Source organism: Penicillium subrubescens (assembly GCF_028828155.1).
Source record: "Penicillium subrubescens strain IBT 31985 chromosome Unknown utg000004l_segment0_segment0, whole genome shotgun sequence".
In the NCBI taxonomy this organism is placed as follows: Eukaryota; Fungi; Ascomycota; class Eurotiomycetes; order Eurotiales; family Aspergillaceae; genus Penicillium; species Penicillium subrubescens.
In genome coordinates, this window is record NW_026643154.1 from 1,707,193 (window position 1) to 1,730,856 (window position 23,664).

At 51.5% G+C, this 23,664-nt stretch overlaps 7 protein-coding genes across 7 annotated transcripts; 3 read left to right on the plus strand and 4 right to left on the minus strand.

Annotated features, from left to right (window-relative positions):
* Positions 1-85: 85 nt before the first annotated feature.
* On the minus strand, positions 86-824 carry N7473_005714 (endopolygalacturonase II; the record flags this gene model as incomplete). The annotated part of the gene is made up of 3 exons (XM_057151654.1): positions 86-615; positions 715-786; positions 819-824. 3 exons carry the CDS (start codon positions 822-824, stop codon positions 157-159), a joined length of 537 nt encoding a protein of 178 aa, XP_057009459.1. The 3' UTR covers positions 86-156.
* Positions 825-841: 17 nt separating this feature from the next.
* On the minus strand, positions 842-1,419 carry N7473_005715 (CAZyme family GH28; the record flags this gene model as incomplete). Its single annotated transcript, XM_057151655.1, has 2 exons — positions 842-1,135; positions 1,195-1,419. The coding sequence occupies 2 exons, from the start codon at positions 1,417-1,419 to the stop codon at positions 842-844; spliced, it is 519 nt and encodes a 172-aa protein (XP_057009460.1).
* Positions 1,420-2,433: 1,014 nt separating this feature from the next.
* Positions 2,434-4,005, minus strand: N7473_005716 (uncharacterized protein; the record flags this gene model as incomplete). The annotated part of the gene is made up of 1 exon (XM_057151656.1): positions 2,434-4,005. One exon carries the CDS (start codon positions 4,003-4,005, stop codon positions 2,434-2,436), a length of 1,572 nt encoding a protein of 523 aa, XP_057009461.1.
* An 842-nt stretch (positions 4,006-4,847) lies between these two features.
* N7473_005717 (sugar porter family MFS transporter) lies at positions 4,848-6,739 on the plus strand (the record flags this gene model as incomplete). The annotated part of the gene is made up of 2 exons (XM_057151657.1): positions 4,848-5,531; positions 5,612-6,739. 2 exons carry the CDS (start codon positions 4,848-4,850, stop codon positions 6,737-6,739), a joined length of 1,812 nt encoding a protein of 603 aa, XP_057009462.1.
* Positions 6,740-12,520: 5,781 nt separating this feature from the next.
* Positions 12,521-16,144, plus strand: N7473_005718 (uncharacterized protein; the record flags this gene model as incomplete). Its single annotated transcript, XM_057151658.1, has 1 exon — positions 12,521-16,144. The coding sequence occupies one exon, from the start codon at positions 12,521-12,523 to the stop codon at positions 16,142-16,144; it is 3,624 nt and encodes a 1,207-aa protein (XP_057009463.1).
* A 1,275-nt stretch (positions 16,145-17,419) lies between these two features.
* Positions 17,420-21,180, plus strand: N7473_005719 (uncharacterized protein; the record flags this gene model as incomplete). The annotated part of the gene is made up of 3 exons (XM_057151659.1): positions 17,420-18,320; positions 18,382-20,392; positions 20,484-21,180. 3 exons carry the CDS (start codon positions 17,420-17,422, stop codon positions 21,178-21,180), a joined length of 3,609 nt encoding a protein of 1,202 aa, XP_057009464.1.
* A 261-nt stretch (positions 21,181-21,441) lies between these two features.
* N7473_005720 (putative glycerol dehydrogenase) lies at positions 21,442-22,769 on the minus strand. The gene is made up of 3 exons (XM_057151660.1): positions 22,308-22,769; positions 21,845-22,225; positions 21,442-21,757 (listed from the first exon to the last, which is right to left on the minus strand). Exons 1-3 carry the CDS (start codon positions 22,666-22,668, stop codon positions 21,558-21,560), a joined length of 942 nt encoding a protein of 313 aa, XP_057009465.1. The 5' UTR covers positions 22,669-22,769; the 3' UTR covers positions 21,442-21,557.
* Between the last annotated feature and the right edge of the window lie 895 nt (positions 22,770-23,664).

The window sequence follows — 23,664 nt, forward strand, 5'->3', positions numbered from 1 at the left end:
ATAAAGCCTGAGGGCTATACATCTGGACGAAATGAACAAGTATCTTCAAGCATCAATGTATTCTACCCCAGTAAATCCTTATCGTCTCTTGCCAGCTATCATTGCCCACAATGATAGGCCAAAGTATCCCATCAACACTTCCAACTGATCATACACTTAGCAAGAAGCACCAGAAGGGATATTCTCACACTTAGAGCTCGACTCCCCACCAGTAACATCCACATTCGACCAAGTCCAGTCCGAGCAACTCCCGTCACCGCACAGAATATAAACCGGAGTAGCATCGCTCTCAACAGAGCCAATAACCTGCTGCACAGTCAAGTCGGTAATGGGAACACCAGTGGTAGGGGTGCCGGTCGGGCTGCCATTCTCGTAGTCCTGCTCAATGACAACGCCGTAGTCGGTGATACCCGAGAGCTGGATGTTGTTGAATGTCACGCCTGAGACTTTGCCTGCGGCGCCGGAAATGGTTTTGATGCGGATGCCGTTGGCGGAGTTGGATACGGTTGAGTGGGAGATGGTCACGTTACTGACGGTGTTGTCGTCGCGGCCGCCGACGGAGCCGATGGAGAGACCATGGCCGCCGGAGCAGGTACCACCGGTGAAGACAATATTCTGGGAGAGAGGTTAGACGACTATCACAGTATAGATAGTTTGGGGAAGAATGTATGATGAAGTAAAGGTGCAGCGGGAGATTAAGTAGGATCTACTTACGGTGCCAGAGTTAACAGCCAAGCAGTCATCCTGATTCTTAACAACAGCATTACGGATAGTAACGCCGTTACTCTCGCCAACATCAAAAGCATCAGTATTATGACCACCATTATCATCACCATCCGAGTTATCGATCGTGATTCGGTTTCAGGATCAGGTTATCAGACTGAACGCTAAAGGCCTGGACGGGCGTGTTCTTGACATTCAGGCCAGTGATGGTTGAGTCATCCAGATCGTGGGCATAGAAGAACTTTAGCTTAGTCTTGCCTCCATTGGTACCCTCGCCATCCCACCAGCGCTCTCCACCGCCGTTGATGGTGTGGTTGGAAGTGCCGGCAACGACGATGTTCGAGCCGGAGATACGGATGAGAGGTCCATCCCATTCCTTGTAGCCGAAAGTGGTCTCGCCATCAAAGATGACCTGCACATAGAATAGTCAGATGGGGCATGTTACACGGGCTGTGTTCATGTTCTTCATACCTTGGTGCCAGACTCCAGGTCTGACAGGTCCAAGGTCTCGCCAGCGGGAACTTCGATGTTATCCAGCACAACGGTAGAGCACGAATTGGCGTTAGCACTCGCACTGGCAGCCGAGCTGAAGGTGCAAGAGCTGGAGGCACGCTTGACCAAGGTGGAGACTCGGGTTGGGGCAGCGGTCGCAAGAGCTGCGCCCAGAACCACTATGGACACCATAGACGAACGCATTTTGAAGAAGTTGTCTGATCAACAGACAAGTGAAAGAGTGTAAGGAATGAGACTGGCTCAATGACAAAACAACGAAACAAGAAGAGGGACAAAAAATGACTTGAAATGAGAACAGAGTAGAGCGAAGAATTCGGCGCCATCTTGATATATGAGGACGCTGAATGATTCAGGTAGTGATAGACAATATTTATCCCTTATTAACTGATGAATATGAAACATTGGAATAAATGATTCCACCCATCAACAAAAGTCCCCTGTCCCTGAATGTGGGCGATGATCAGCGTATACAAAAGTGCAAGAGACCAATCAAACCCTGACATGTCTCCACAGTGTTCATCATCGCCATCTTTAGAGCAGTCCGCCTGCTCCGATATTTGGCAATGACGGGGACTGGTCCACCGAAATCTGACCAGCTTGCTGACAAGAGGAAAAATGTGCGAGTCTTTATCAGTAGTCCACGTCCTTGCCGAAATTTCGGAAGAAGGTCGGGTGAAGTTAAGGACCGGTCGGGGCCTTTGTTTCAGCCTGAGTTAACTCCTGTAGCTGGTGAGCCAATCGTGCCGTGGTGCTGGAGCTTGATCAGGCACTAGAGACGCCGTTGCCGTGTGGGGCAATGCTTGATGTCTCACTTTTGTCCCACTGGCGTGGGCTCATCAATCTCGTGCATGACTGTCCTGAAAGTGCGGGGTGTGGACGAAGGCATACCGGTGTGGCTGCACTCAAATTATGGGGTCTTGTCTCCTGATTGCTGGAAAGAGACCAGGGGCCGCGCTTTCTCTTGATCAGATCTCCATTCTTTATTGGGCAATGCTCTTTTCGCTCTCAATTCAGACAGAGTGGAGCGGGTATAACTTCGCATTGCTTGGTAGTGAAGTTGCAAGGTGGCTGTAACCGTATATCCCGTGTTTGACCAACAAAGACAACGCGATTCTAAGTGATGCTTCATTTGTGTTGTTGGGCAATTGGTGACGAATGTTGTAGAACGAAGCATTCAAGTCAACTGCTCGGATAGACTCAGGTGGAAGAAGCCGACCAGGCTCTTTCCAAAGCATTTCTCACCTTGAGTGTCGAATAAGCCTGCTCTTCTTGTATGATCCTAAGCACTTCCAGAAGTGCCTCTTGTTCCCGGGGAAGTTCGAAGTATTCACCACACGTTGAAATCCCCATTAGTGCCTCGATAAATGCTGGGGGTGATTTGCGGTTGCACATTGCTATCCCACAAAGCCGGAGCACGATTTCCCTCAACCGCCTCCCTAATTCCCGATGACTGGTCATTGACCCTGGGCCTAAACGAGGTCGAGTAGGGTCAAAGACCGCAAGGAGAATCCGTGCAAGCTCCAGATGTGCCGTTCCAGTGCGATGGTATGTATTGAGATGCCAGATCTCGGGAAACACTTCCCCACAACTAGGGTCCGCGAGGCGACAGTGAATTGGCTCAAATGAAGGAGGTAGTGAACTACTGAATTTTCGTTCGTACCGCTGTAGCTGCTGCCAGCGCTGGATACCGCTGTGGTGGAAGTGATAGATCTCGGATGCGCTCCTGCTCCCGTAGCAATACTCAAAGACGTCGGCGCAAAAGACTACGGCACGGTGTGCCCAAACAGCATCTTGCGCCGGTAATAAATCCCGAAAGCTTTCGTAGTGTGAGAGCTGAAAATGCAGAGAACGTTGCTTCATGAATGATGTAAAGAGTTCCTGGCGTAGAGCAACCGCAAATACTGCTCGGCGCAGGCTGATAGTGTCGTCCCCTGCTTGAAAAATTGTGTGACCAGGAGTAGACGAGACTGCCGGGTATTCTGGAGACGTTGATTGCGACATTGCTGGCGAATGGAAGTCTGAATGGAAAGCACGAGCAAGCGGCGAGTGGTGTGTCGGCACCTGAGTTGATGGAATCTGAGCGTCGATGAAAATATTCAGCATGCGAAGAAAGACTTCAGAGTCCTCATCGCCATAGCTGAGCGGCCCATTCATTTCTTCATCTGTGCGAAGAATGACCGCTGCTGCGAGGAGATTTTCATTGTGCACCTGTTCAGGGTCCAGACTGAGCTCGAGTAGATCTCGGATGCATTCATTATGATAGTGGACTGGGGACTCCTGCGACAGCTCCGGAAGTATATGGCCTTGCCATTCGATGGTTCCATCTTGCTTGCGGTATCGAGCCAGTCCGCACAAATGGCGAGCCGACGTCGTCAATATTGCGTTCAGTAAGGGACGACAAGATCGAGCCCGTTGAGGGACCGCATTGGTGAAATGATATTCCGGGTCGCAGAGGTCGAATCGATGTGCGATTTCCTCCGTGTAGTATCGAAGGAGAATTGCTTGGACACGAACACTGTGATGTGATTCTCGTGGAGAAGGCCCCTCAATGGGCGAGAAATGTGAAGATATAGATCCATGTAGCGTATATGAAGGAGATACAGTAGGTTGTGTAGGGCCCGGCTCGGCAGCCTGCGTGTCTGCTAATCGTGAGATAGCAAGCGGGGTCTCAGAGACCTGTGTGTCATGGTCTGCCCCAGTAGTTTCCAAGCTGATGTCTCCTGTATACGGACTAGATGGATGCGATGAGTTGGCGGCATCTTCGACCATAGATCTGGTCTCCGAGTCCTGTTCGAGGCCATATCCGGCTGTCAGGGTTTCATCGATAAACTGTAGTTTTGCTAATTATCCGCAATTGCCCTCGTCAGTTCTATATTCACAATTCTCTTTGTCCGGCAACTCATTACAGCACCCAAGACATTGATCACGTACAGAATCTTCGACCCTTTGGCGTAATTAAAGGGCTTGTTTTGGAGTCCCACGAGAAAACATGGTGGAAGCGAATCGGTTTGTTTCGTTTACTTCCGCCGATACAAGACAATTGTAACCGCTTGCATTGGCGACATATTGTACCGTCATACTCGCCTAGGCCAAGGTTAGCATGTTATAATTCAAAAGATGATGAGGCATTTTTCCGGCTTGCATTTGACATGGCGCTCTGTAGATCAATTATCAGCCAGAGTGCTACTCGTCGCATGTACGAAAATGAGACTTATCGACAGTTCCTGCAAGGTTGACCTCTATTCCGACTTCCGACTTGTTTTTGGTTGTTCTTCATCTCCCAAAACAAGCCGGCGAATGGTTGCCTCTTTAGTTAATTCTCGTGGGTTTTGTGTTCCTAAAGCAGAAATCACAGGAGCGGGAAGACGGGAGGGGTGGTGGAGATCCATGATCTGTGCTTATCTAAGCATCCGCCCCCGCCCGCTCCCAGCTGGAAACAGACATGACAAGCGGCGGCCAATTGCCTTTTACATCAGATAGGGAAAGTGTTCTCCCCCCGCAAAGCTGGACAAAGTTTAGCTTGGCCAAGGACAGGTTTGAAGCTGCAAGACCCCCTCCTGTCCTCCCTTCCGTTGCCCCATGGGGCCCCAGATGAGATTCGAGATTAGCTCATGATGGATGATACCCGGTCATGGAGTGACGACGGCTATCGAGAGCATCGGGCTGAGGCCGAAGAGCCCGAAGATGTAGATCCGAGTGCCGACACCCCTCTCCTGACTGCAGACAATGAGGTCAATCCGTCTATAAAAGACAGGAATACTCGCCGACAACACTCGATTGCCTACCAGCTTGGAGAATACTGTCTTTCTCTCATCAACGCCATGATGGGCTCTTCCAAGGATGGCGCTAAGTCCTCTGAACATGAAAATGTCTCGCCCGCCAACCCCGATGCTTGGGTGGACTCTGTATCGTACGGCCCTGGCGGCATGCGTGGTCTCTTCTCCAATTCCTATGTGTTTGGAGCTGCCTTTTTGGCCTCTCTGGGAGGGTTTTCGTTTGGGTATGATCAAGGTGTGATCTCGATCATCAATGTCATGGATAACTTCCACCGGGCATTCCCAGAAGCCGCGACGGCATTCGGAACCTCGTTCATGACCTCTATGCTCTTGCTTGGGGCTTTTATTGGTTGCTTTTTCATGCCATATCTCTGTGATAAGATTTCGAGAAAATGGGCTTTAACCGTGGTGGTTGTGATATTTGATATTGGCGCCATCATGCAGACTGCTGCCCAGAGCTATGGAGAGTTGGTCGCTGGCAGAGCCATTGGAGGAATTGGTGTAGGAACCCTGGCCATGGTATGTCGCCTTCGCGCCCTTCTCTCCTTCTTTCTCTGAGGGTGTCCAATGATAAAATGGCTAATAACGATTCATGTAAGGCCGCCCCTCTTTATATCTCAGAAATATCTCCGCCCGAGCTTCGTGGAACTCTCCTTGTGTTAGAGTCCATTTCGATCGTCTCGGGTGTCGTGATTGCCTTCTGGATCACCTACGGCACACAATATCTCACCAGCGAGGCTTCCTTTCGGCTCCCCTTTGCTCTGCAGATGGTGTGTGCGACTATCCTGGGCGTCGGAATCCACTTTTTCCCTTACTCGCCCCGTTGGCTAGCTCTGGTCGGTCGCCGCAACGAATGTCTATCAAGTCTAAGTAAGTTGCGCAAGCTCCCGCCAACCGACGAGCGGGTACAGACCGAGTACAAGGGCATCATTACCGAGGTCGAATTTCAAAGACTCGTGATTGAAAAGACGCATCCTGGTGTCACGGGCTTTCGCTTAGAAGTCAATTCATGGCTGGAATTATTTCGCCGTCGTAACTGGCATCGCACGGCTGTCGGTTGCGGTATCTTGTTTTTTCAGCAATTCTCTGGAATCAACGCGTTCATCTACTATGCGCCGACGCTCTTTAAGAATCTCGGTCAGACGGACCATATGAGTCTGATCATGTCTGGCATCTTCAATATCTTGCAGCTACTCGCCGTCATCATCTGCTTCCTCATCATCGACAAAGTCGGACGTCGGCCACTTGCGATATTTGGTGCTATTGGCAACACGATCTGCTATGTGGTCATTACGATTCTCTCAGGATTGTATTCCCATGATTGGCCAGCTCATCAAGGTGCCGGGTGGGCAACAGTCGCTATGGTTTTCTGCTTCATCCTAGTCTATGGAGTCTCGTACTCGCCCCTTGGATGGGCACTACCATCCGAGGTATTCAGTACCGCGACCAGATCCAAGGGCGTTGCATTATCTGTGTGCGTGAACTGGCTGTCCAATTTCATTGTCGCCATCGCCGTCCCGCCTATGATGGAGTACAGAGGCTACCAAACCTATATTTTCTTCACGGTGATGTGTCTTTTGGCCGCAATTTGGGCGTTTTTGTTGGTTCCAGAGACCAAGGGAAAGACTTTGGAGGAGATCGATGAAGTGTTTGGTGGCGTTCAGGGACAGGAGGAACAGGCTATTATGCGACAAGCAATAATCTCGGTCAACGAGGAGATTGTGTAGGTCGCGAGACCCTCACTTTCTCGATGCCTACGTTTGATCTGTCAACGTATTTGTCCACGGAGATATGTGATGTTATTCTGCTCTAGATATCATCCATGAATGAAAATGTAAAAAAAGATTCTTTCTCCAGATCAAATGTCCCGTCTCGGGATATATTTCCAGGGCCAAGAACCACATGGGCAATGTATCGAGTCAAGCAACCGGGCACTTCCCTGCCTACCTTTCAACAACTAAGCTATTTAATCAGGACTCACTGTCCGAGCGTGATGCAAGTGTTAGACTTACTCATGTCCTCGCAGTTTGCAGAGCCAAGAGTTGGCCATCCGGAAGCTTGCTGGCAGACGATCTGATTCCGCAGATATAGTTCGCACACCCCAACATTTTTAGACTATGTTCGAAATATGTATATACAGAATTCACGAAATTTGTATCGATGAATCATGTTCAATCCGGCAAAAAATCCTATTTGGTTGAATCGTGACACCGGTAATTTATTAAGCTCTGTTAGTATGAAAATGTCTCGGCAATGACATCAAGATTTGATCAAAATGAGGCCATATTTTAGTGGCCTGGGATCAGATATTGGACACCAGGTTCTAGATCACCGTGCACTGTCTAAGATAGATTACTGAGACAGTAATTGAATTTTTGTACAGGCACAGTAGTACTGTAGGGCCATAGTGTAAGCTCTCCAGTATGTACAGTAATCAGTTGTCCAAAAATACGAGATCCAACAGCAGGCTCCACCAGACCCAAGAACCGTTGTCTGTCGTTCCTTGCACTTGTAAAGTGTAATTAGAGCGCCGAGAAATCTCCACTGAGTTGTAATCAATTTACACTGAGCCTCGACCTGCTTTGACAATGGTGCTTTGGGCGCGAAGGAAAAGAAACTGGGATGGGACCGAGAGCGACAATCGTGAACTCTACCCTCCAGGGGGTGTATTCACTTCGCGGTAGAGAGCCCATCGACGTAGGGAGAAGAGAACAAATCGATCTTAGTATAGACTGTAGCAATCAGAAACGAGGGTTGTCGTGCGTCGTGCGCACCGACAACATCAGCCCTAGCAAATTTCTCGTGTGGGATGAAACAACGATTTCGTAAAGAGACCTGGCCATTCGCTCTCGCCCTTCGCCTGCGGCAGCCCCAATTATCAAGATTACCGACCTACTCCGTAGTCTTTTCTTTGTGACGTTCAGTGCACAGGCATCTGGCCCGTAGCGATCGTGTGCTTTCCTCTCGAACCCGGGATTGTCGCTCCGAGAATTTCTGCCTTGGCCCTGTACGATTGAGATGCGATCGGGTTGAGGGCTCCGAGTCGATCCATGCAGGAGAAAGGAGTGATTTACTATCAATGTGTTGCGATCGATCGCCATTCTATATCGTCGAATATAAATAAATAGTTATATGTATACCGGATTACGGAGCATTTATTTGTATTGTATGCAGATAATAATGCTCCGGTGATCAATGTTCTATGCAAGAATGGAGTCCCGTAACTCCAGTGTGTTAGTCGAGGTGATAGATCGAAAGCACTTCTACGGAAATTTAATCTCAGGGCAGCGCCTCTTTCGCACGAGGAAAAACGGGGCAGACGGAGGGGCTTGTCCAGTGGAGGAGGGGGAATGGGAAATCAGAAAATCGAATTCAGGTCCCCCCGTTATTTAGTTACCAGTGGAGTCCCCCTTGTCCCGGCTTTTTCCCCACAGACCAGCTACAAATCCTTCGGCTGGACAGTTAAGTTCTGACTGATTGTTCATTATTCAGGTATGATCGAAGAGCTATTAAAAAGGGTTTGAACGGCATTATGGCGTGCATGATTGAAAGAAAGAATGGCTTTAATCGATCGATCAATTCAATGTAGTCAAACGCCATCATCTGCACAAACATTGCCGTTTGGCCCAGGGGGTACAGATCCATACCATGGCCCCTCTTGGGCGGCATCAAAATTACGAAGCCAAGCCACCCAATTTGGGGCTAGTCAGGGGTACCACTTGGGCCCCAGCCAATCTCCCACGACGGGGAACTTCGTTGCGGGTTTAGGGCGCCGCCATCGGGAAACGCCAGCCTGTCATATGGAGCAGGATGAAGACTTGAAGTATTAACAGGTACGGTATTAAGGTTGAATACTGTAAATTTAGTATTCCAAGGCTCTAAGGCCTCCGACAAAATCTGATCTGTTGGTCCTCCCATAATTATTCGACAAACTCTCTGGCTTCTAGCTTCCTGGTCTGGACAAGTCTTCTCCTGCAAGATGGTGGGCATGTAATTAATTTATCGGAAATCTACTCCGCATGCTTTCATCTCGGTATCTGTAGTTATAGTTGTATTTGAACAAATAAAGTAAGTAGACTACGATTGCCGAAAATTTTTTCGCGGGCCCGAGATATGAAAAAATAATGTCTCTTTATCCGAGTTCTGATCAGCACACTACATATCCATCTTGGGCCACCCTATTTGCCAGTTTTTATTTGACTGTGTGTGCCTCGGTACTGAAAACAATTAGAGCCGCCTCACAAAATAAAATTTAGGGCCGCATAAGCAGCAAAGGACCGCCCAGTGGACCCTTCTACATCTGTACAATGAAGATTATGAGAGAATGGATGAAGTACGGCCGTAGTATTGTATGTGCTTGAAGAAGATTATTCACACAAAGGCTTCATGCCTGCCAAGCGAAGCAATTTCAGGGCCCACAGCTCGTTTTTTCTCCCCTTTAAAGGCCCCTTCGCCAAAGCTAGCAGGTCCTCCGCAAGTGGTCCAGATGCTCGCTAAAGCGAAAAAGCTTTGCCCACATCAGGCCCAGCAACGGCTGTCAAGCCTTTCCCCCCTCAAAACGCGACCCAGACTAATTCGCGCTAGGCGATGTTTGTCCCCAGTTGTTCCCTTTTTCGGGTGTCGGGCCCGATGTTCGTGGTCTTGCTTGATTCCATGATCTGTGCTTTTTGGAGCATGATCTCATAGTTCCACAGCGAGGTCCTGTTCTCGGAAGCGATGATGCAAGAGGTGTTCGGCCTTATGGAGTCAATATTAACAATATACGAATTACAATCGACAGTATCCAATATTTGTCGCGCTGCAGGGTGGGGAAGAGGTAAAGAAAGGAGTTGATGCTCACCTGACTGTTGCTTCTTATGACCGGAGGTATAGATCCGCGGGGGACCAGAAAACAAAAAGTCAAATCAAGATATGCGATCGCGAGAACGAACTATGGGTTTGTATACTGTGGATACAAGATGGAAAAGAGGTGGTACTGCATTTTGATAGCTTGATCAGGCGTACAACCGGACAATACGTTCTCACTAGCAAGCTGTGGGAGATGCGCTGCACGACGCAGGAGGTTCTGCAGCATCGGAGAAATACGTCGAGATTGGCTAATTTTAACGACGACTGGCTGCAAGCCATGTAGCCGTAAGCCATGGCTTTCTTCACGAGCGCGGCAATTCAAGATATAATTGCATTGTGGTCTCTCGTTACGGTAGGAGTTCTCGCCTCATGCTGCGGCTGTCCCGCCCACGCAAGGAGTTTGATCGCATTATCGGTCGCTAATGCGAGAAGAAACAACAACAATCATGGTAAAGTTTGGATATCATCACATCATGGTTCATGATTCGTTTATTGTTTATCGAGCTTGCAGTGTCTCACTGCCTATACGCAAAACATGAATCATTTCCCCGTAGTATATCATCGACCAGGGAAGAGAAGCAGGGTACATGTCGGACTTTCCTATGCAGGTAGCTCCCGATCCGAAGCCCCAAAACGAGCATCAGCCAAGACGACTGGCCCTTTTCATCCACTCGTTTAATTGTACGGAGCAATATTCAGGGCATCAACGATCGTCCAGTCCACTGTTCGTGGATGCCCTTGGGCTGTCCCGTGTCCAAACTCCTGGAACGACTAGAAGGACAAGGAGCTCGACTAGAAGGGCTAGTGGGACTTTTTCATTTATTAGTTAATTGGAAGCCCGGCTTTGAACTCCCGGAGCGTAACGGGCCAGGAACCGGTTAGGACCCTGGTCATTCATTATTTACCCTGGTACATAGATTCGTTCTTTATTGGGTGTTGTTGCGATTACTACAGTACTACACGACTCTTTTGAAGACAGGTCTTGTTGACCTGGAACGCGTCGCAACTCTAAGCCCCGCGTTGGTATGGGCCGGCTTAGCCATGCGGCGCATCCTCCGAGTCCCCATATCGCAGTGCGACTGGGATCCTTCACAGTCGTTGAAGTGGCGGTTCCGCCCCAGATCCACATGCCGCCGGACACGCGAGGTAAAGGAGAGATAGTCAGTTATTGCATTCAACAATGACTATTTAGTATGATGTACGGAGTATAGTTAGTTAGTACTATGTATAGAGGTATGGAGTATTTACACTGGAGGCGTATCCAGTAAAGTGACGAGTGATACCAATACCGCGCAATACGCAATACACTGCAAGGGACGATTCAATTGGCCCCTCTTCATTGCGCCCTGTTCTCCCCTTGTCCCCTCCAATTCCCAAATTTCCCCTCCAATTTTAACCCCCCAAATCTTGGTCCTTAAATTACCAGGTACTGGCCCCCCGATCTCGCCCTTGGTAATAACTGGTAACCACTGGGTCATCAACAGTACCCAGAGAGGTTATTGAAGGGTACCAAAGGGTAATGAAGGGTACTGGACAGTAATTGGCACAGTAGCCAGGAGCTCTCCGCCGTAACCCATGGAAGCAATCTCGGGAAGCCCCTTGTTGGACCTCATGGGCATTGCACTGCAGATGACAGGACAACCTTGATTCAATAATAAACAAGAGATTCTAAACAAATAAATATCAACAAGCCATCTTCAACATCAGATCCTTCGTCAAACTCCGTAACGGGATCGACTGAACGGTGGGCACCTGGATTGAGCCTACGAGGACGATCCGGATCCAGATTCCTTTCTTCTTATTAATTTTAATTTTAATTAGTCTGTTTTAGTCTTCTCATAAAAAAGTAAAAGAAGAAAAAAAATTCAAAATTCAAAATCAAAATGGTCCCAGTTTCTAGCCCCGTACCGACTACGGAAAGTCAACTGTAATCTACGCCAACGCCAACGCTAACAACTCTCAACGCTAGGGTACTTTTCTCTCCCCATTCCGCGCATCTTCTCTGTACTCATCGCATTCTTCGACGAGGTCCCTCTCTCTCTTCTCCTCTTCTTCCACTCCTTAATCTCTCGTTATTACCATAATACTTCGACCATCGTCGCCCTCGTCTCTCCTTTCAAAGTCTACTCGCCATTGCACTTTCGACCGCAAACACCCCTCCCTTTGCAGATTCCAATCGTCTCCCCAATCAATTGGCCCCATTTCTTTTTTCTCTCGTGTGATCAGTCCAGCCATTTCGCCGCTGTGCCAGAATTGCCGCTTGATTGGTGCTTCATCCCCTGCGACCCGACTGCTTTTCGGCCTACTGTACGCGAATACCTCGAACCGCGGGAACTCGTCTTGACGCCCACTACTTGCATTTCGTCTACTTCAGGAGTCATCAATCCATCGCTCCATTGCTCTCCCCCGCCAATTTCGCACTGTCTTGCGCCAAATGGCCATGCCGCTCTTCCCACTCTCCGGATAAGGAATTCCCAGTGAGTCGGCCGCAGTAATGCAATTCGAGGCAGAATAAGGCCCGAAAGACTGACATCCATGCTCTGAACTTGACAGTCACTCACTCATTCCCCCTCACTCGTCATTCGCTTTGCTCCGAGGATATCTACGCCGGTAGCCGCTCGTTAACTCGCCGGTAGAGTCTCGGGCACTCTTATTTCATAATGCATCGCTTTCGCAAGAATAAGAAGGTCAAGGAGACCTTGGATGAGTTGGAGAATGGGCCATCAACATCGAGCTCGCCCTTTAGTTTGAAACCCTCGAAGAAGAAGGATGCGGAATTGGCACAATTTCAACTGGACTTGTCGGGCGCCCTCCCTTCCTCGGATGATTTCCGCACGAGTCTGCTCATGCCAAAGCTGTCCGCTCGATTCAGCATGTTGAGAGAACAGGATGACCCAGATACGAAACTCGGAAAGGCCAGCGACGATAGTGTTCTGTTCCCCAAGCGAGCCTCGCGATTGAACCTCTTCGGACACAACCCCAGCATGTTGACGGATATCGACGAAGTATCATCCAACGATGGCAGCCGTCCATCAATTGCTCTGGGACGAGCCGACTCTTACGCCTCGGGCATGGAAGCAGGCTACGGTACCGACGACGATCGCTCGCAAAGCGGTAGCATCATGAGCCGAGCCCGTCGTGCGGAAGGAAACAACCTCTTCGGTGGCCGCCAAAAGGTCTATCGCATTCCGGTTCGCTCGCCTACGGGGACATCGCCCAGCTCAACGGAGCCTAATCGCGGTATGGGCAAGTTTGTCTACGAGCATGACCTGAACATGTCTGCTTTCCAGAAGATGCGGCACAAGGAGAGGGAAGAACAACGACTTGCAGAGGAGGCGGCCCAAGAAGAGGCAGCCCAGGAGGCGGCGATGCAAGAATCAGAGGATGCCACTTCGAGTTTCTCTACAAAACGCACTACCTATTCTTCGACGGGATCTGGGCCTACCACTAATGCCCGCACGTCAACTGCTGCCACTTCGATCGACGAAAACCTGCCTATTGCCTCTCAATTGTCAACGGCCTCCACGCCAGCTTCAGAATTCCCAGTCGATGCTCGCCCGCCATCCGCAATGTCGACGCCTCGCAATGGCTCTGTTCGGTCTCGTCGCCTGTATGGGCAAGGCCTCACTCAGACGGCCCAGAATCAACAGACTTCGACTTTGAGCCGCCTGGAAAGCCTGAGTCGTCAGCGTGCCGGGACCCCAGACCTGCTTCCGTTGAACCGTAATTACTCTCGCAGCGCCACCAACCTGCGTGATCGCCTTCAGAAGCTCAACATTACCGGACCGGCTACTACGTCTCGGCCCACGAGTCCTCCTTCCTCGGCGACCTCACCCAAGCAGCCCACAGCCCCAGAGCCTCCTGTGAAAGACCGTACTTCGCCCACTCCTGCTAGCTTCGGGGCCGCGCCTCCTCTGAGTCCGCCAACGAGCGAGGGTGAGGACAGTAACAACCTACTAGCAGCAGCACTCAACCCTGAGGATCATGGAAAAGCCACTGCTATGGGCCTTTTCAACCGGCCTGCTACGGGATTCGACGAGCAGCAGTTTATGCGCCGCCAGCTGCAGATGCACCAGGGCCGCAGCACTCCTCCCCCACGACGTCCGTCGCCCCCTCGTCGTCCTGCGCCGCAGGAACCGGCTGGCCGCTCGCGAGGTCTTTCCAAGTCTAGCTACCGTTCTCGAGCCGAGTCTGCTTCTTCCCATTACAGCAGTGATGCGCAGCACGGCATTGAGCACTCCCGGGCATCGAGCGTGGAGGCCTCGCCCGGCCGCCCAGGCTTGACAACTTTCTATGCCAATTCGACCGCCAGCGAGTCCGGAGATGAGCACGATGATCGTCGCTCGTACGAAGTTTCTTCGGTGACCACTATGGCCACCGACTTTGGCCACCCGCTGCAACATGCCAGCACCGCCTCTAAGCCTCCAACTCCCACTGGCGAGCACCTGGAAACTCTTCCAGAGGTTAGATACTCTGATTTGGGCGATCTCAAGCCTATCGAAGAGGACGAGAGTCTGGAGGAGAACGATGCCCCTTCTCAGGAGGCAGGAGGCAGCATTCCTCAGCGGCCAGATTCGCCAACATTTGGCCTTAATGGCTTCATCCAATCTCACCTACGCCAAGTGAGCAACCAATCCTCCATCTACCCTCCCCCGTCTCCAGGTCTGCCGCCGCAAGAACCCAATTCAAACTATCTCGCTGCTGAGGAGCCTATCTCTGGGGCAACTACTCCAGCAACTACCCCTGACGAGACACCATCGACCCTCGACATGGAACCTTCGAGCCCGAAGGCTCTGTCGCACCAATCCTCCGAAGTCACTGCGAATCGCTCGAGCGGTGACTCCTCTGATGCTAGCGCTCTGCCCGAGCATGGCTCCGGGGTTGCACACTCCACACACTGGAAGGAGGAGCTGGCTTATCATCACCGTCGGGACGGAAGCACTGAGACCCAGAGGGAGCGCGAAGAATTCGCTATCGAGCTGGCTGAGCGGCGGCGCAAGGTCCAGGAGAAGCTGCGCAGCGTCGCAGAGAGCGAGAGCCGTTCTAGCAGCCCGACTCCCGGTCGCCAGACTCCCGACCTAGGTGGGATCAAAGCTGGCAATGCTTTCTCCCTCCTGAAGCACAAGACTGGCAAGCAAGGCGTCCCGAAACTGGACCCCAAGAGCAAGATGTATGGTTATAACAGCGGCTCGACCCCAGCCCTGGTGTCAGAGGATTCATGGCGCGAGGAGGAACGGCCCTCTTTCAACCTTGGCCGTCACTCCAACTCCAGCTCTCCCCAGGTTGGATCCGAGAGGTCAATTCGGTCGCGTATGCCAGTGATCGGTCGCAGTAGCAATGAGGATTCTCGCGAATCTAGTCGCAGCCGTGGTCCCTCCCCACACAACGCCTTCCGCTCTCGTTCTGGCTCTGACGCCTCTGGTCGGTCCAAGAGCCGAACTCGCTATCGTGAACGTGATGACCTCGAAACTGTGGATGAGGGTGCTGTCATTGCTCATGATAACTTTGTCATTCCTGACAACTTTGAGCCTCCTTCGGTCTCTAGCTCAACCCGCCCGTCGATGGAAGTCGAGCCTGTTGGGTATGATCGTTCCTCATCCGCCGCATCTGGCAGATACCGCAGCACCAGCCGTTCCGGTACCTCCAATTTCCAGTATGAGCGGCCGTTTGCTTACCAGCAGTCGCACCCTCCCTCCATCATCGGTGCCACGCCTCGAGCTCCACCTGCTGCTCCCGCGTACTCTGCCAACGCCACCCCTCCGTTGAATGAGGATCAATCTCCTACGGCGTCCATGCCTGCCATGCCCAACAATGCCCATACCCTGCCTCAACGTGCGCCCGGACACGGCCTGCTCCAAAAGCGCAGTGTCAACAAGAAGCTCATTTCCGAGCCAACCTTGGTGTCTTCCACATCCAATGTGCCGCTTGTCGGTCTCCCCACTGGCAATTCTATGTCATCCGTCTCTTCACAGCCAGGAGCCACCCCGCCCCCACTTCCGCCCATGAACCCGCGTCGCCGCCGTGGTACCCAAACCATTCTCAGTGCCTTCAAATCTGACAAGCACGAATCCCGGGTCTCTTCTCCAGCCCCTAGCATCTCCGACGAGCAGAGTTACTTCCCTGACGACGAGAAGCGCCCACGCTCCCGCAATCGTTTGCGCAAGACATCCAGCGAAGGTGGCAATCTGAATGCCAGGGCACGCCAGGAGGCTATGGTGAGCCCAGCTCCTGCTGTTCCCCAATACCCACCGCCTGCAGTCCCTGTGGATGGTGGCATGTTCTAGGACAGGCAGGTCTTTGTCTTCTATTTCCCGTGTTTGCCATACCGACGGTTGCGTTTCTTTGTCTTGGCTACATTTCATTACCGCATCTTGTCCCCTTTGGCCCTCCTGCTGTCCCGTGTCCTTCCCTAAGTTGACATCAGCTCTTTCTGAACCTTTTTTTTGTTTCGACTGCTTTTCATCTGAACTTTTTACGACTATATACCACCTGGTGCATTTCTTGAGCGTCTACTAAGCTGAACACTAACACTGAATCTTGTCATTATTGTGTGCCCATTCGTGTCTACTTATTTTTTTTCCTTTTATTTGGCTCCTGTTCTTTCGATCACATATCCCCGAGTTGGCGGTGTAACTAGACATATCTGTATGATTGTGTTAAAAATGGATACATATTATTTTTGGAATCTTATTCAAGCATAGGGTAGAGCATTTGCTAATCTAAACACTCAAATTAGTGTTCGAAAAATCATAAGGGCGATTTACCAGTGTTGTCATGTCACGTGTGCATCCGAATACCTAACTAACTTAAGGGAGTCAAATTAAGGTTGCCATGTGGTAGTCACGTGGTTCTATAAGCCCTGAACAACAACGTCAAGTATAAAAATGCTTAAACGTTTCCGCAATATTAACGGAGTAGTTTGCAGCAAAACAGACTTGGTAATAAATTAAACAAGCTATAATACTTGCCCATAGTTCCAACACATAGGAACTCTTCAATTACCCTGTTTAAATGGGCTGAAATTCTCAAACCGTACTCCTGGGAGATAATAGGAACGAAGTACTAAGTTAAACACGTATTTAGTCGAAGATATAACTCAAAAAGCACAATTGTGCTGTATAGAATGATCTACTTACTGCATGAATACTCATATACACTATTCACTTTGCAAACTTATGATCATTGCCTAATCAGAGCTCGTTTTTATTTGTTCCGTTGGGTTCTATGTCGACTGCTCCCGCCGTTTATGGCGCAGCCTCAATATAAAGTTCCGAAATAGCATCAATCCAGGCAGATGAGTCGTTTATGAGTCGTAATATTGTGGCCGCTTAGTCGTTATATGGCGGCTGGTGATTTAAATTCGGATTCTAACCTTGCCTCGATCTTCTCTCTTCATCCCATCCTCCTCCTTCGAAAATCCTGCCATCACAAAAATCTCACAAGAATCTTTTCATCGCCCAAAGTTGCGCCAGGACGGTTTCGAACGCGAACTACTCTATACTCTATCATTTCTTCACGCAAGCTGACGGGTTCGAACGTGATATTCAAAACTCGCAGCCATGGCTCCAGCTCCCTCTCGGATTGCCGCACGTGAAGGCGATACCTTTCGTGAGAAGGGACAAGGACCACACTGGACCGCAAAGCTGCCTCTTCGTGTTCTACACGACTGGAGTTTGTGTGGTGGCCCTACTCCTGGAGCTCCCGTTTCACCTCCGCGTTCCCCTCTTCGCCCTCGCGGTCTTCCTCGCTCGCCCTGGCATCCTGATCTTTGTTCTGAATCCAACACCCGCACTCATACTTCTCATCAACTCCATTCTGAAAATCATCAAATCCATCAAAATAATCCTCCTGATTATCGTGATTCTGCACAAGATCACGATCATCAGTACTGCCACCCTCATCCTCACGGTCGAGACCACCCTCACGGTCAAGGCCATCAACTCCATCCTCCTGATTATCGTGATTCTGCAAAAGGTCACGATCATCAACTCTGTCACCCTCTCCCTCACGCTCAAGACACTCGTCACAGTCAGGACCACTCATCTCGCCACATCTATCCTCACGGTCAAGACCATTCTCACCTCCCACGCGCTCATCTCTACGCTACCTCCGAGACTACCACTGAGCCTAGTACTCCCGACTACTCCCCTCCCGAGTACTGGCAACCTCCTCCAAACGAGCCACCTCCAGCCTACTCCGACTTTCAACCCTTCTCCTTCTCTGGTCAGCTTCCACAGATTGCTAACGAAGCATCTGTTGACCTTGCTCACGTCGGCCTCGGCATCGTGATTCCTGACGAGGCTCGTTGGTACGAAAACGAGGAAGAAAACCGAGCTGCCCAAGCAGCCCTCGACGAGTTCCTCGAGAATTACATCGAGCCAACCGTCGAAGAACCAGTCGACCTCGCTGTTGAGAGGACTGTCAATCTTCCCCTCGACCCCACCACTACCTGTGAGGACAGTAAGTTGATAACACTATCCGCGCTCTCAACTCTCACATGTTCTAACCACATTTACTACAGGCTTCTCTTACTCTCCGCTCTCTGTCGTTCCCAAGAAAAGGGTTCGACACCGCGTCCACAGGAAGAACAAGCACGAACGCAAGAAAGCGAAGAAGTCCAAGCGACCCATGATGGGCCAGGGCGCCTCCAGTCTTCCCGTGCCCGTTGAGGGATCTCCCGCGCCCTCTGACGGCTCTACCGGCATTGCTTCCCCCACTAGCATTGCCGAAACCATCATCATGGCGTCGGACGCCGACAATGTCCGTTCGCCTCCCCCCTCTCCGTCGCCTCTGCCCACTGATCAGGGCATGGGTCCCCGTCCTGCGGCGCAGGGCCCCGTCCCCCAGGCCCCGCCAAAGAAAAAGAAGAAGAAGAAGGGGAAAAAGGCGAGGAAGGCCGGCCAGGCCGGCGGCAACATCACGGGGCCATCTTTGGATGCCCAGCTCACGGATCCGGTTTCTCCTACCCCGGAGCCGGTCGTCTCTCTCGTAGGGGCCACCTCTGAGGTGGAGACTCCTGCCGGTGTCATCACTGCCGGTCAGGATAGTTCTCCCTCGGAGGCCCCTTCTCCCACCGTCGTCAATAGCGGTGGTGAGGCCACGACTGAGTCGTCCACTCCTGTGAAGGAGTATACCGGTCCGTGCATCGTCGACACGGAGCGGTGGCGCCAGCGTCAGCTGGCTCGCATTTCGGAGATGAACGCCGATGCGAAGCGTTTGTACGAGGCTCGAAAGGATATCGGCCTCCACGCTGTCCCCTTCGAGGTTGGCGATGTGTTCCCTCACTCTGTCTATCAGAGTGAGAACAGCTGGGCTCAGTGGCCGATGGAAAGTCAATCGGTGCCCGCTCAGTCCTCACACGACGGTGGCAACAAGACTGGGTACATTCAGCCCATGTCTGGCGTCGTTGCAGGTGCTTGCGGTTTTTACCCGACCTGCCACCATCACCACGATCAAAGTGGTCCCCGCCACAGCTGCTGCTGCCTTCATGGCCCAGCAGACTGCTGGTATGTTGCCCCTGTGCCTGCCGGTCCTGCCGCCAGCCAGGAGCTGACGTCCACGGCCGTGTCGCCTAATGAAGCACGCCGTGTGTCTCAAATGTCGAGTCCCAAGTCCTCAAGCTTGGGTGAGCCTGTCAGTGAGCCCATCGTGGAGTCGGTGGCCTCACTGGTTACCGCCAGTCCTGCTGCAAGCACCGACAACGTTCCCGTCACGAACGTCATCTCCACTCCAGCAAATGCAAAGGAGATGGGTCGGTGCCAGGTTTACCTGGGTGGAGTCCCAACCCCGGAGGACTTAAAGACTCCCAGTCTGTACTTTGACGCCAAGTCAAAGAACGTGAGTCCTTTCTCCGCCTTGGCCTCGAACGAGTCGAAGCCGGCTTCGCGGGCTACCAGCCGCAAGCCATCGACTTGTGGCAGTCGCGGCCCGGAGACGACTCAAACTGGGCACCCCGACGAGACTCGCAGCCAGGCTTGCACAACCGTGCCTGCCGACACCCGCCGCCACCAGTCAATCCAGACTGAAGCCCGCGCTGTTGGCCCTCTTGTGTCCCAGTTGGAACATGTCCAGGCACTGTTCGGTAACCCTGAGTTTGCGGACATTCAGCTCCTGCTGAGCCCCGGCCCGTTCCACCCGCCCATTGTCTACAATCTTCACAAGGCCATCATCGCTGGAAGTCCTTTCCTGTACAGCGTCATGGCGGCCAAGAGATATCGAGACGGGCATGTGGACCATATGCGTGCCTTCACTGGGCCTTCCTTCACCTGCTCGCACGCTTTCACCATGGCCCTCCAAACTCTCTATGGGACTCCTCTGGTCACCGACGAGACCCTTCGACAAAACACTCTACAAGGACTGGGTATTCCCGACCCCGACGACTTTGGAATGGGCCCATCCTCCTTCTCCATTGAGCGTGCCGTGGTCGACTTTGCCCTTTGCTACGCTGCCGCTGGTGCATTCCTTGCCCGACGCGAGATTACTGAACGAGGCATCGACATGGCCATCAGCCACCTTTCCTGGGAGACTGCAGAGTTTATCCTCAGCTTCGCCATGACCCCCCTCTCTTACATGGTGACCTGCCCTGATGTGCCCTTCGACCTCGCGCGCGGCCTCTCCTGGTAGCCACGGCCTCAGTAACCACGGCCCCGGCACTCCACCCGTTGGAGTCGATCATTTCCACGACTTCCACTATGTCCAGGCGGAGCGAGCTCAAACTGCCGCCCTGCGTTTCATCACCAGCGCAGTTACGCTGGACTTCCAGTTCTACCGACGTGCTCAGTCATGCTACACCCCGAGCCGCATCCCACCCGCTCTACACACCCTCCCAGGCTCCCTCCTATCTAACCCACGTCTGGAGGAAATCCGATTCGGCGACTTACCCTCAATCGCCGACGAGCGCCCCCCAGACCCAGCCATCCTCATTCCGTCCGCTATGTTGATCACTCTCCCATACCGAGTTTTCATGATGGCTCTTGAAATCATGAAGAGTCGCGGCAACCTGAGTCCCGAGTTGATGAATGAGATTGTGGAAGAGCGCGAGTCACGTCGCCTCATGGCACTTAACATCTCTACTGGTATTCCACCGTGGGAAGTTGCCCCCGAGGCCTTTGCTGAGCTGGAGTATCGGGAATTCGTCAAGATGGACCCAACCGACCACATCGGCGCTAACAATGCGCGTCTGCTACGTGCTACTGTCGACCGAGTTTGGGTTGGACGTGACGTGCCCGATAGCCCGCTCCTGAGACCCATCGGTAGTCCTGTCCTGGGTCGTTCGCCTTCTTTTGGCCCCGGCTCTTCCACCCCGAGCAATGCTGCCTGAACACCGGCCGCATGCTCCGATCATTGTTTGATCTCTGTTTGAGTCTCCGAGATCGAAAAGAAAAACTCAAAAATCACAAAAAAAAAGGTTCGAGGAATGGAGAGATGCACAGTGAACCAACAAAATTCACAGTGTTGATATGATTGAAATGAGAACATGAGAATACGAGAATCGACCTGGTTAATACAGCCTGTATGATTATGAGATTATTATCTTAGCAGCCATGGCCACAATGAATATCAAAGTCCCAAACAATTGTTTCTTTTCCATTGGTATCGTAAATCACAAAAAAATAAAGCACTATCTACCCAAGGTATCACACTCTCTATACAAGTAACCCAAAAGCGCAGGTTTCATAGTCTATGCCCACTAGCTAGTCACATCTTATCGGGGAAACCAAAGTTCTTGCCGAAGGGAGGGAAGACAAAGCGCTGGAAAGACTTGGTAGCAGCCAGTTCATCGGAGTACTTCTTGATGGTCGCGACGTCCTCGACATCCAGGTGAATCAGGTCCTTGCGGTTAGCCTCGATACGAGCGGGTGTGACGGACTTGGCGAGGACGGAAGAGCCACGAGCAACTAAACGAGAAGGCGAGGTTAGTTAAAAGGCCAATTCTTTTCGAGAAAATGCATCAGAGAGGAAGTAATGCAGGGGGTTAAACATACTGTGCCAGCTAAGCAGAACAGTAGCCGGAGAAACACCACGCTTCTCGGCAACCTCGACGATAGGCTTAGCCGTGAACAGGGGGCTACCGGTGCTACCCAGGGGACTGTAGGCGGTAATATGGATACCCTTCTGGTTACAGAAGTCGACAATCTCCTGCTGGGGCAGCGAGGGGTGGTTCTCGATCTGGTTTACGGCGGGAACGATGGTGGCCTGAGGGAGAAGTTCCTCCAGGTACTGGACACTGTAGTTGGAGACGCCAATGGCGCGGACCTTGCCGGTTCCGACGAGCTTCTCCATGCTCTTCCAGGTGGTGACGTGGCTGTGGTCGTGGACGATGTCGCGGGAGCCGTCTGCTAGTTTGGGGAAAATGGGGTGGTTTCCTATGGATGTCCGTTAGTTTATTTCCTTTTTCCGTTTTTGTTCAGAAATGCATGTAGATGGGCCGGGAAAGGGAAATAGTACCGTTAGGGTTCATAGCCAGAGGCCAGTGCATCAGGTACAAATCAACATAGTCCAGACCAAGGTTCTTGAGGGAAGTCTCGAGTCCCTCCTCGACACGGGCGTGGTATGAGCACCACAGCTTTGTAGTGACGAATAGATCCTCGCGCTTGACAATGCCTGCATCAATGGCTTCCTTGATTCCCTGGCCGACCTCGTGCTCATTGCCATAGCACAGGGCTCCGTCAATGTGGCGGTAGCCCGACTTGATGGCGTGGCTAACAGCGCGAGCAACCTCGCCAGGTCCGGATTGCCAGGTACCCAGGCCCAGAGCGGGGATCTCGGCACCGGTGTTCAACTTGAAGCGGACGTCTGCGGCGGCCATTGTGATTGTGATAAGATGTTTTTATGGGGTTATTGGGATTGGAATGAGAGAATGGACGGAATTGAAAGCAATGGAAGATTAATAGAAAGAGAAAGAGAAAGAGAAGAAGGGAAAAAAAGAATCCGTAGTAAGGAGGAGAGGGGCTCGATGTAAAGATGCCCCGAAGTGTTTATCCCCCCCACGCAGCCCACGCAGCCCACGCGGGGGGAATTCCTTTTGCCCCGCTGGAAACTGACCCGGCCCCGGTCACGTTCGCTGTTCTTCCATCAATCATATTGGACTGTACGACACAATATTACTACAACATGTACTACAATAAGTGATATAACCCCCCATTATCTCTCGTCTTGTCAGTAATGATGGGTGTTCATCCATGATTCTTTCTCCTGCTGCAATAATGAAATGATGGAGAAAATGCCCCGCGTCGGCAACCGGGCAAACGGTCGGAGATATCCCGAGTCCTAATAATATAATAATATTCTAATAATAATATACTATTATAGTAATGAAATATCCTATAATCCTCATTCATTCTTCTCTGTCGGGTAACCAGCGGCGACATTCACCCAACTGGCCACTGACTGCCAAGACATTAGTCATCCGTCGGAAACTGGAATCCTGCTGGCCTCCACGTGACTCTCGTCAGTGCCGAGTGACATCAACTTCCCCACGATGTCTTGACTTGACCCAATCACAACTCATATCCATACAGTCATCGGGTGGGGGCACAGTCCAGAGGCCACCAGACTGCCCGAACGGGTTCAAGTACGGATTCTGGAATCCGTGGTCTTGACTCCACGATGCTTGTCCACACAACTCATGCCTGCAAATCATGGTCGATCCCCGGGGAATATTGCCAGAGTCGACCCGTTCTGGTCCCCTCCAAAACATGCTGCACATCGGAAACATAGATGCGATTTATGACCATTCCCTATATATGGTTCTCGATCGCCTCCAGGGAATGAAGCTATCATTCTTCAATACAATCATCCTAGT

Bases quoted from the DNA above. Each gene is read 5' to 3' on its own strand.
- N7473_005720 (XM_057151660.1), bottom strand. From the start codon at position 22,668: ATGGCCGCCGCAGACGTCCGCTTCAAGTTGAACACCGGTGCCGAGATC. The intron at 22,226-22,307 runs GTACTATTTCCC...GGACATCCATAG, and splicing joins TCTGGCTATGAACCCTAACG to GAAACCACCCCATTTTCCCC. The intron at 21,758-21,844 runs GTATGTTTAACC...CTTCTCGTTTAG, and splicing joins TGTTCTGCTTAGCTGGCACA to TTGCTCGTGGCTCTTCCGTC.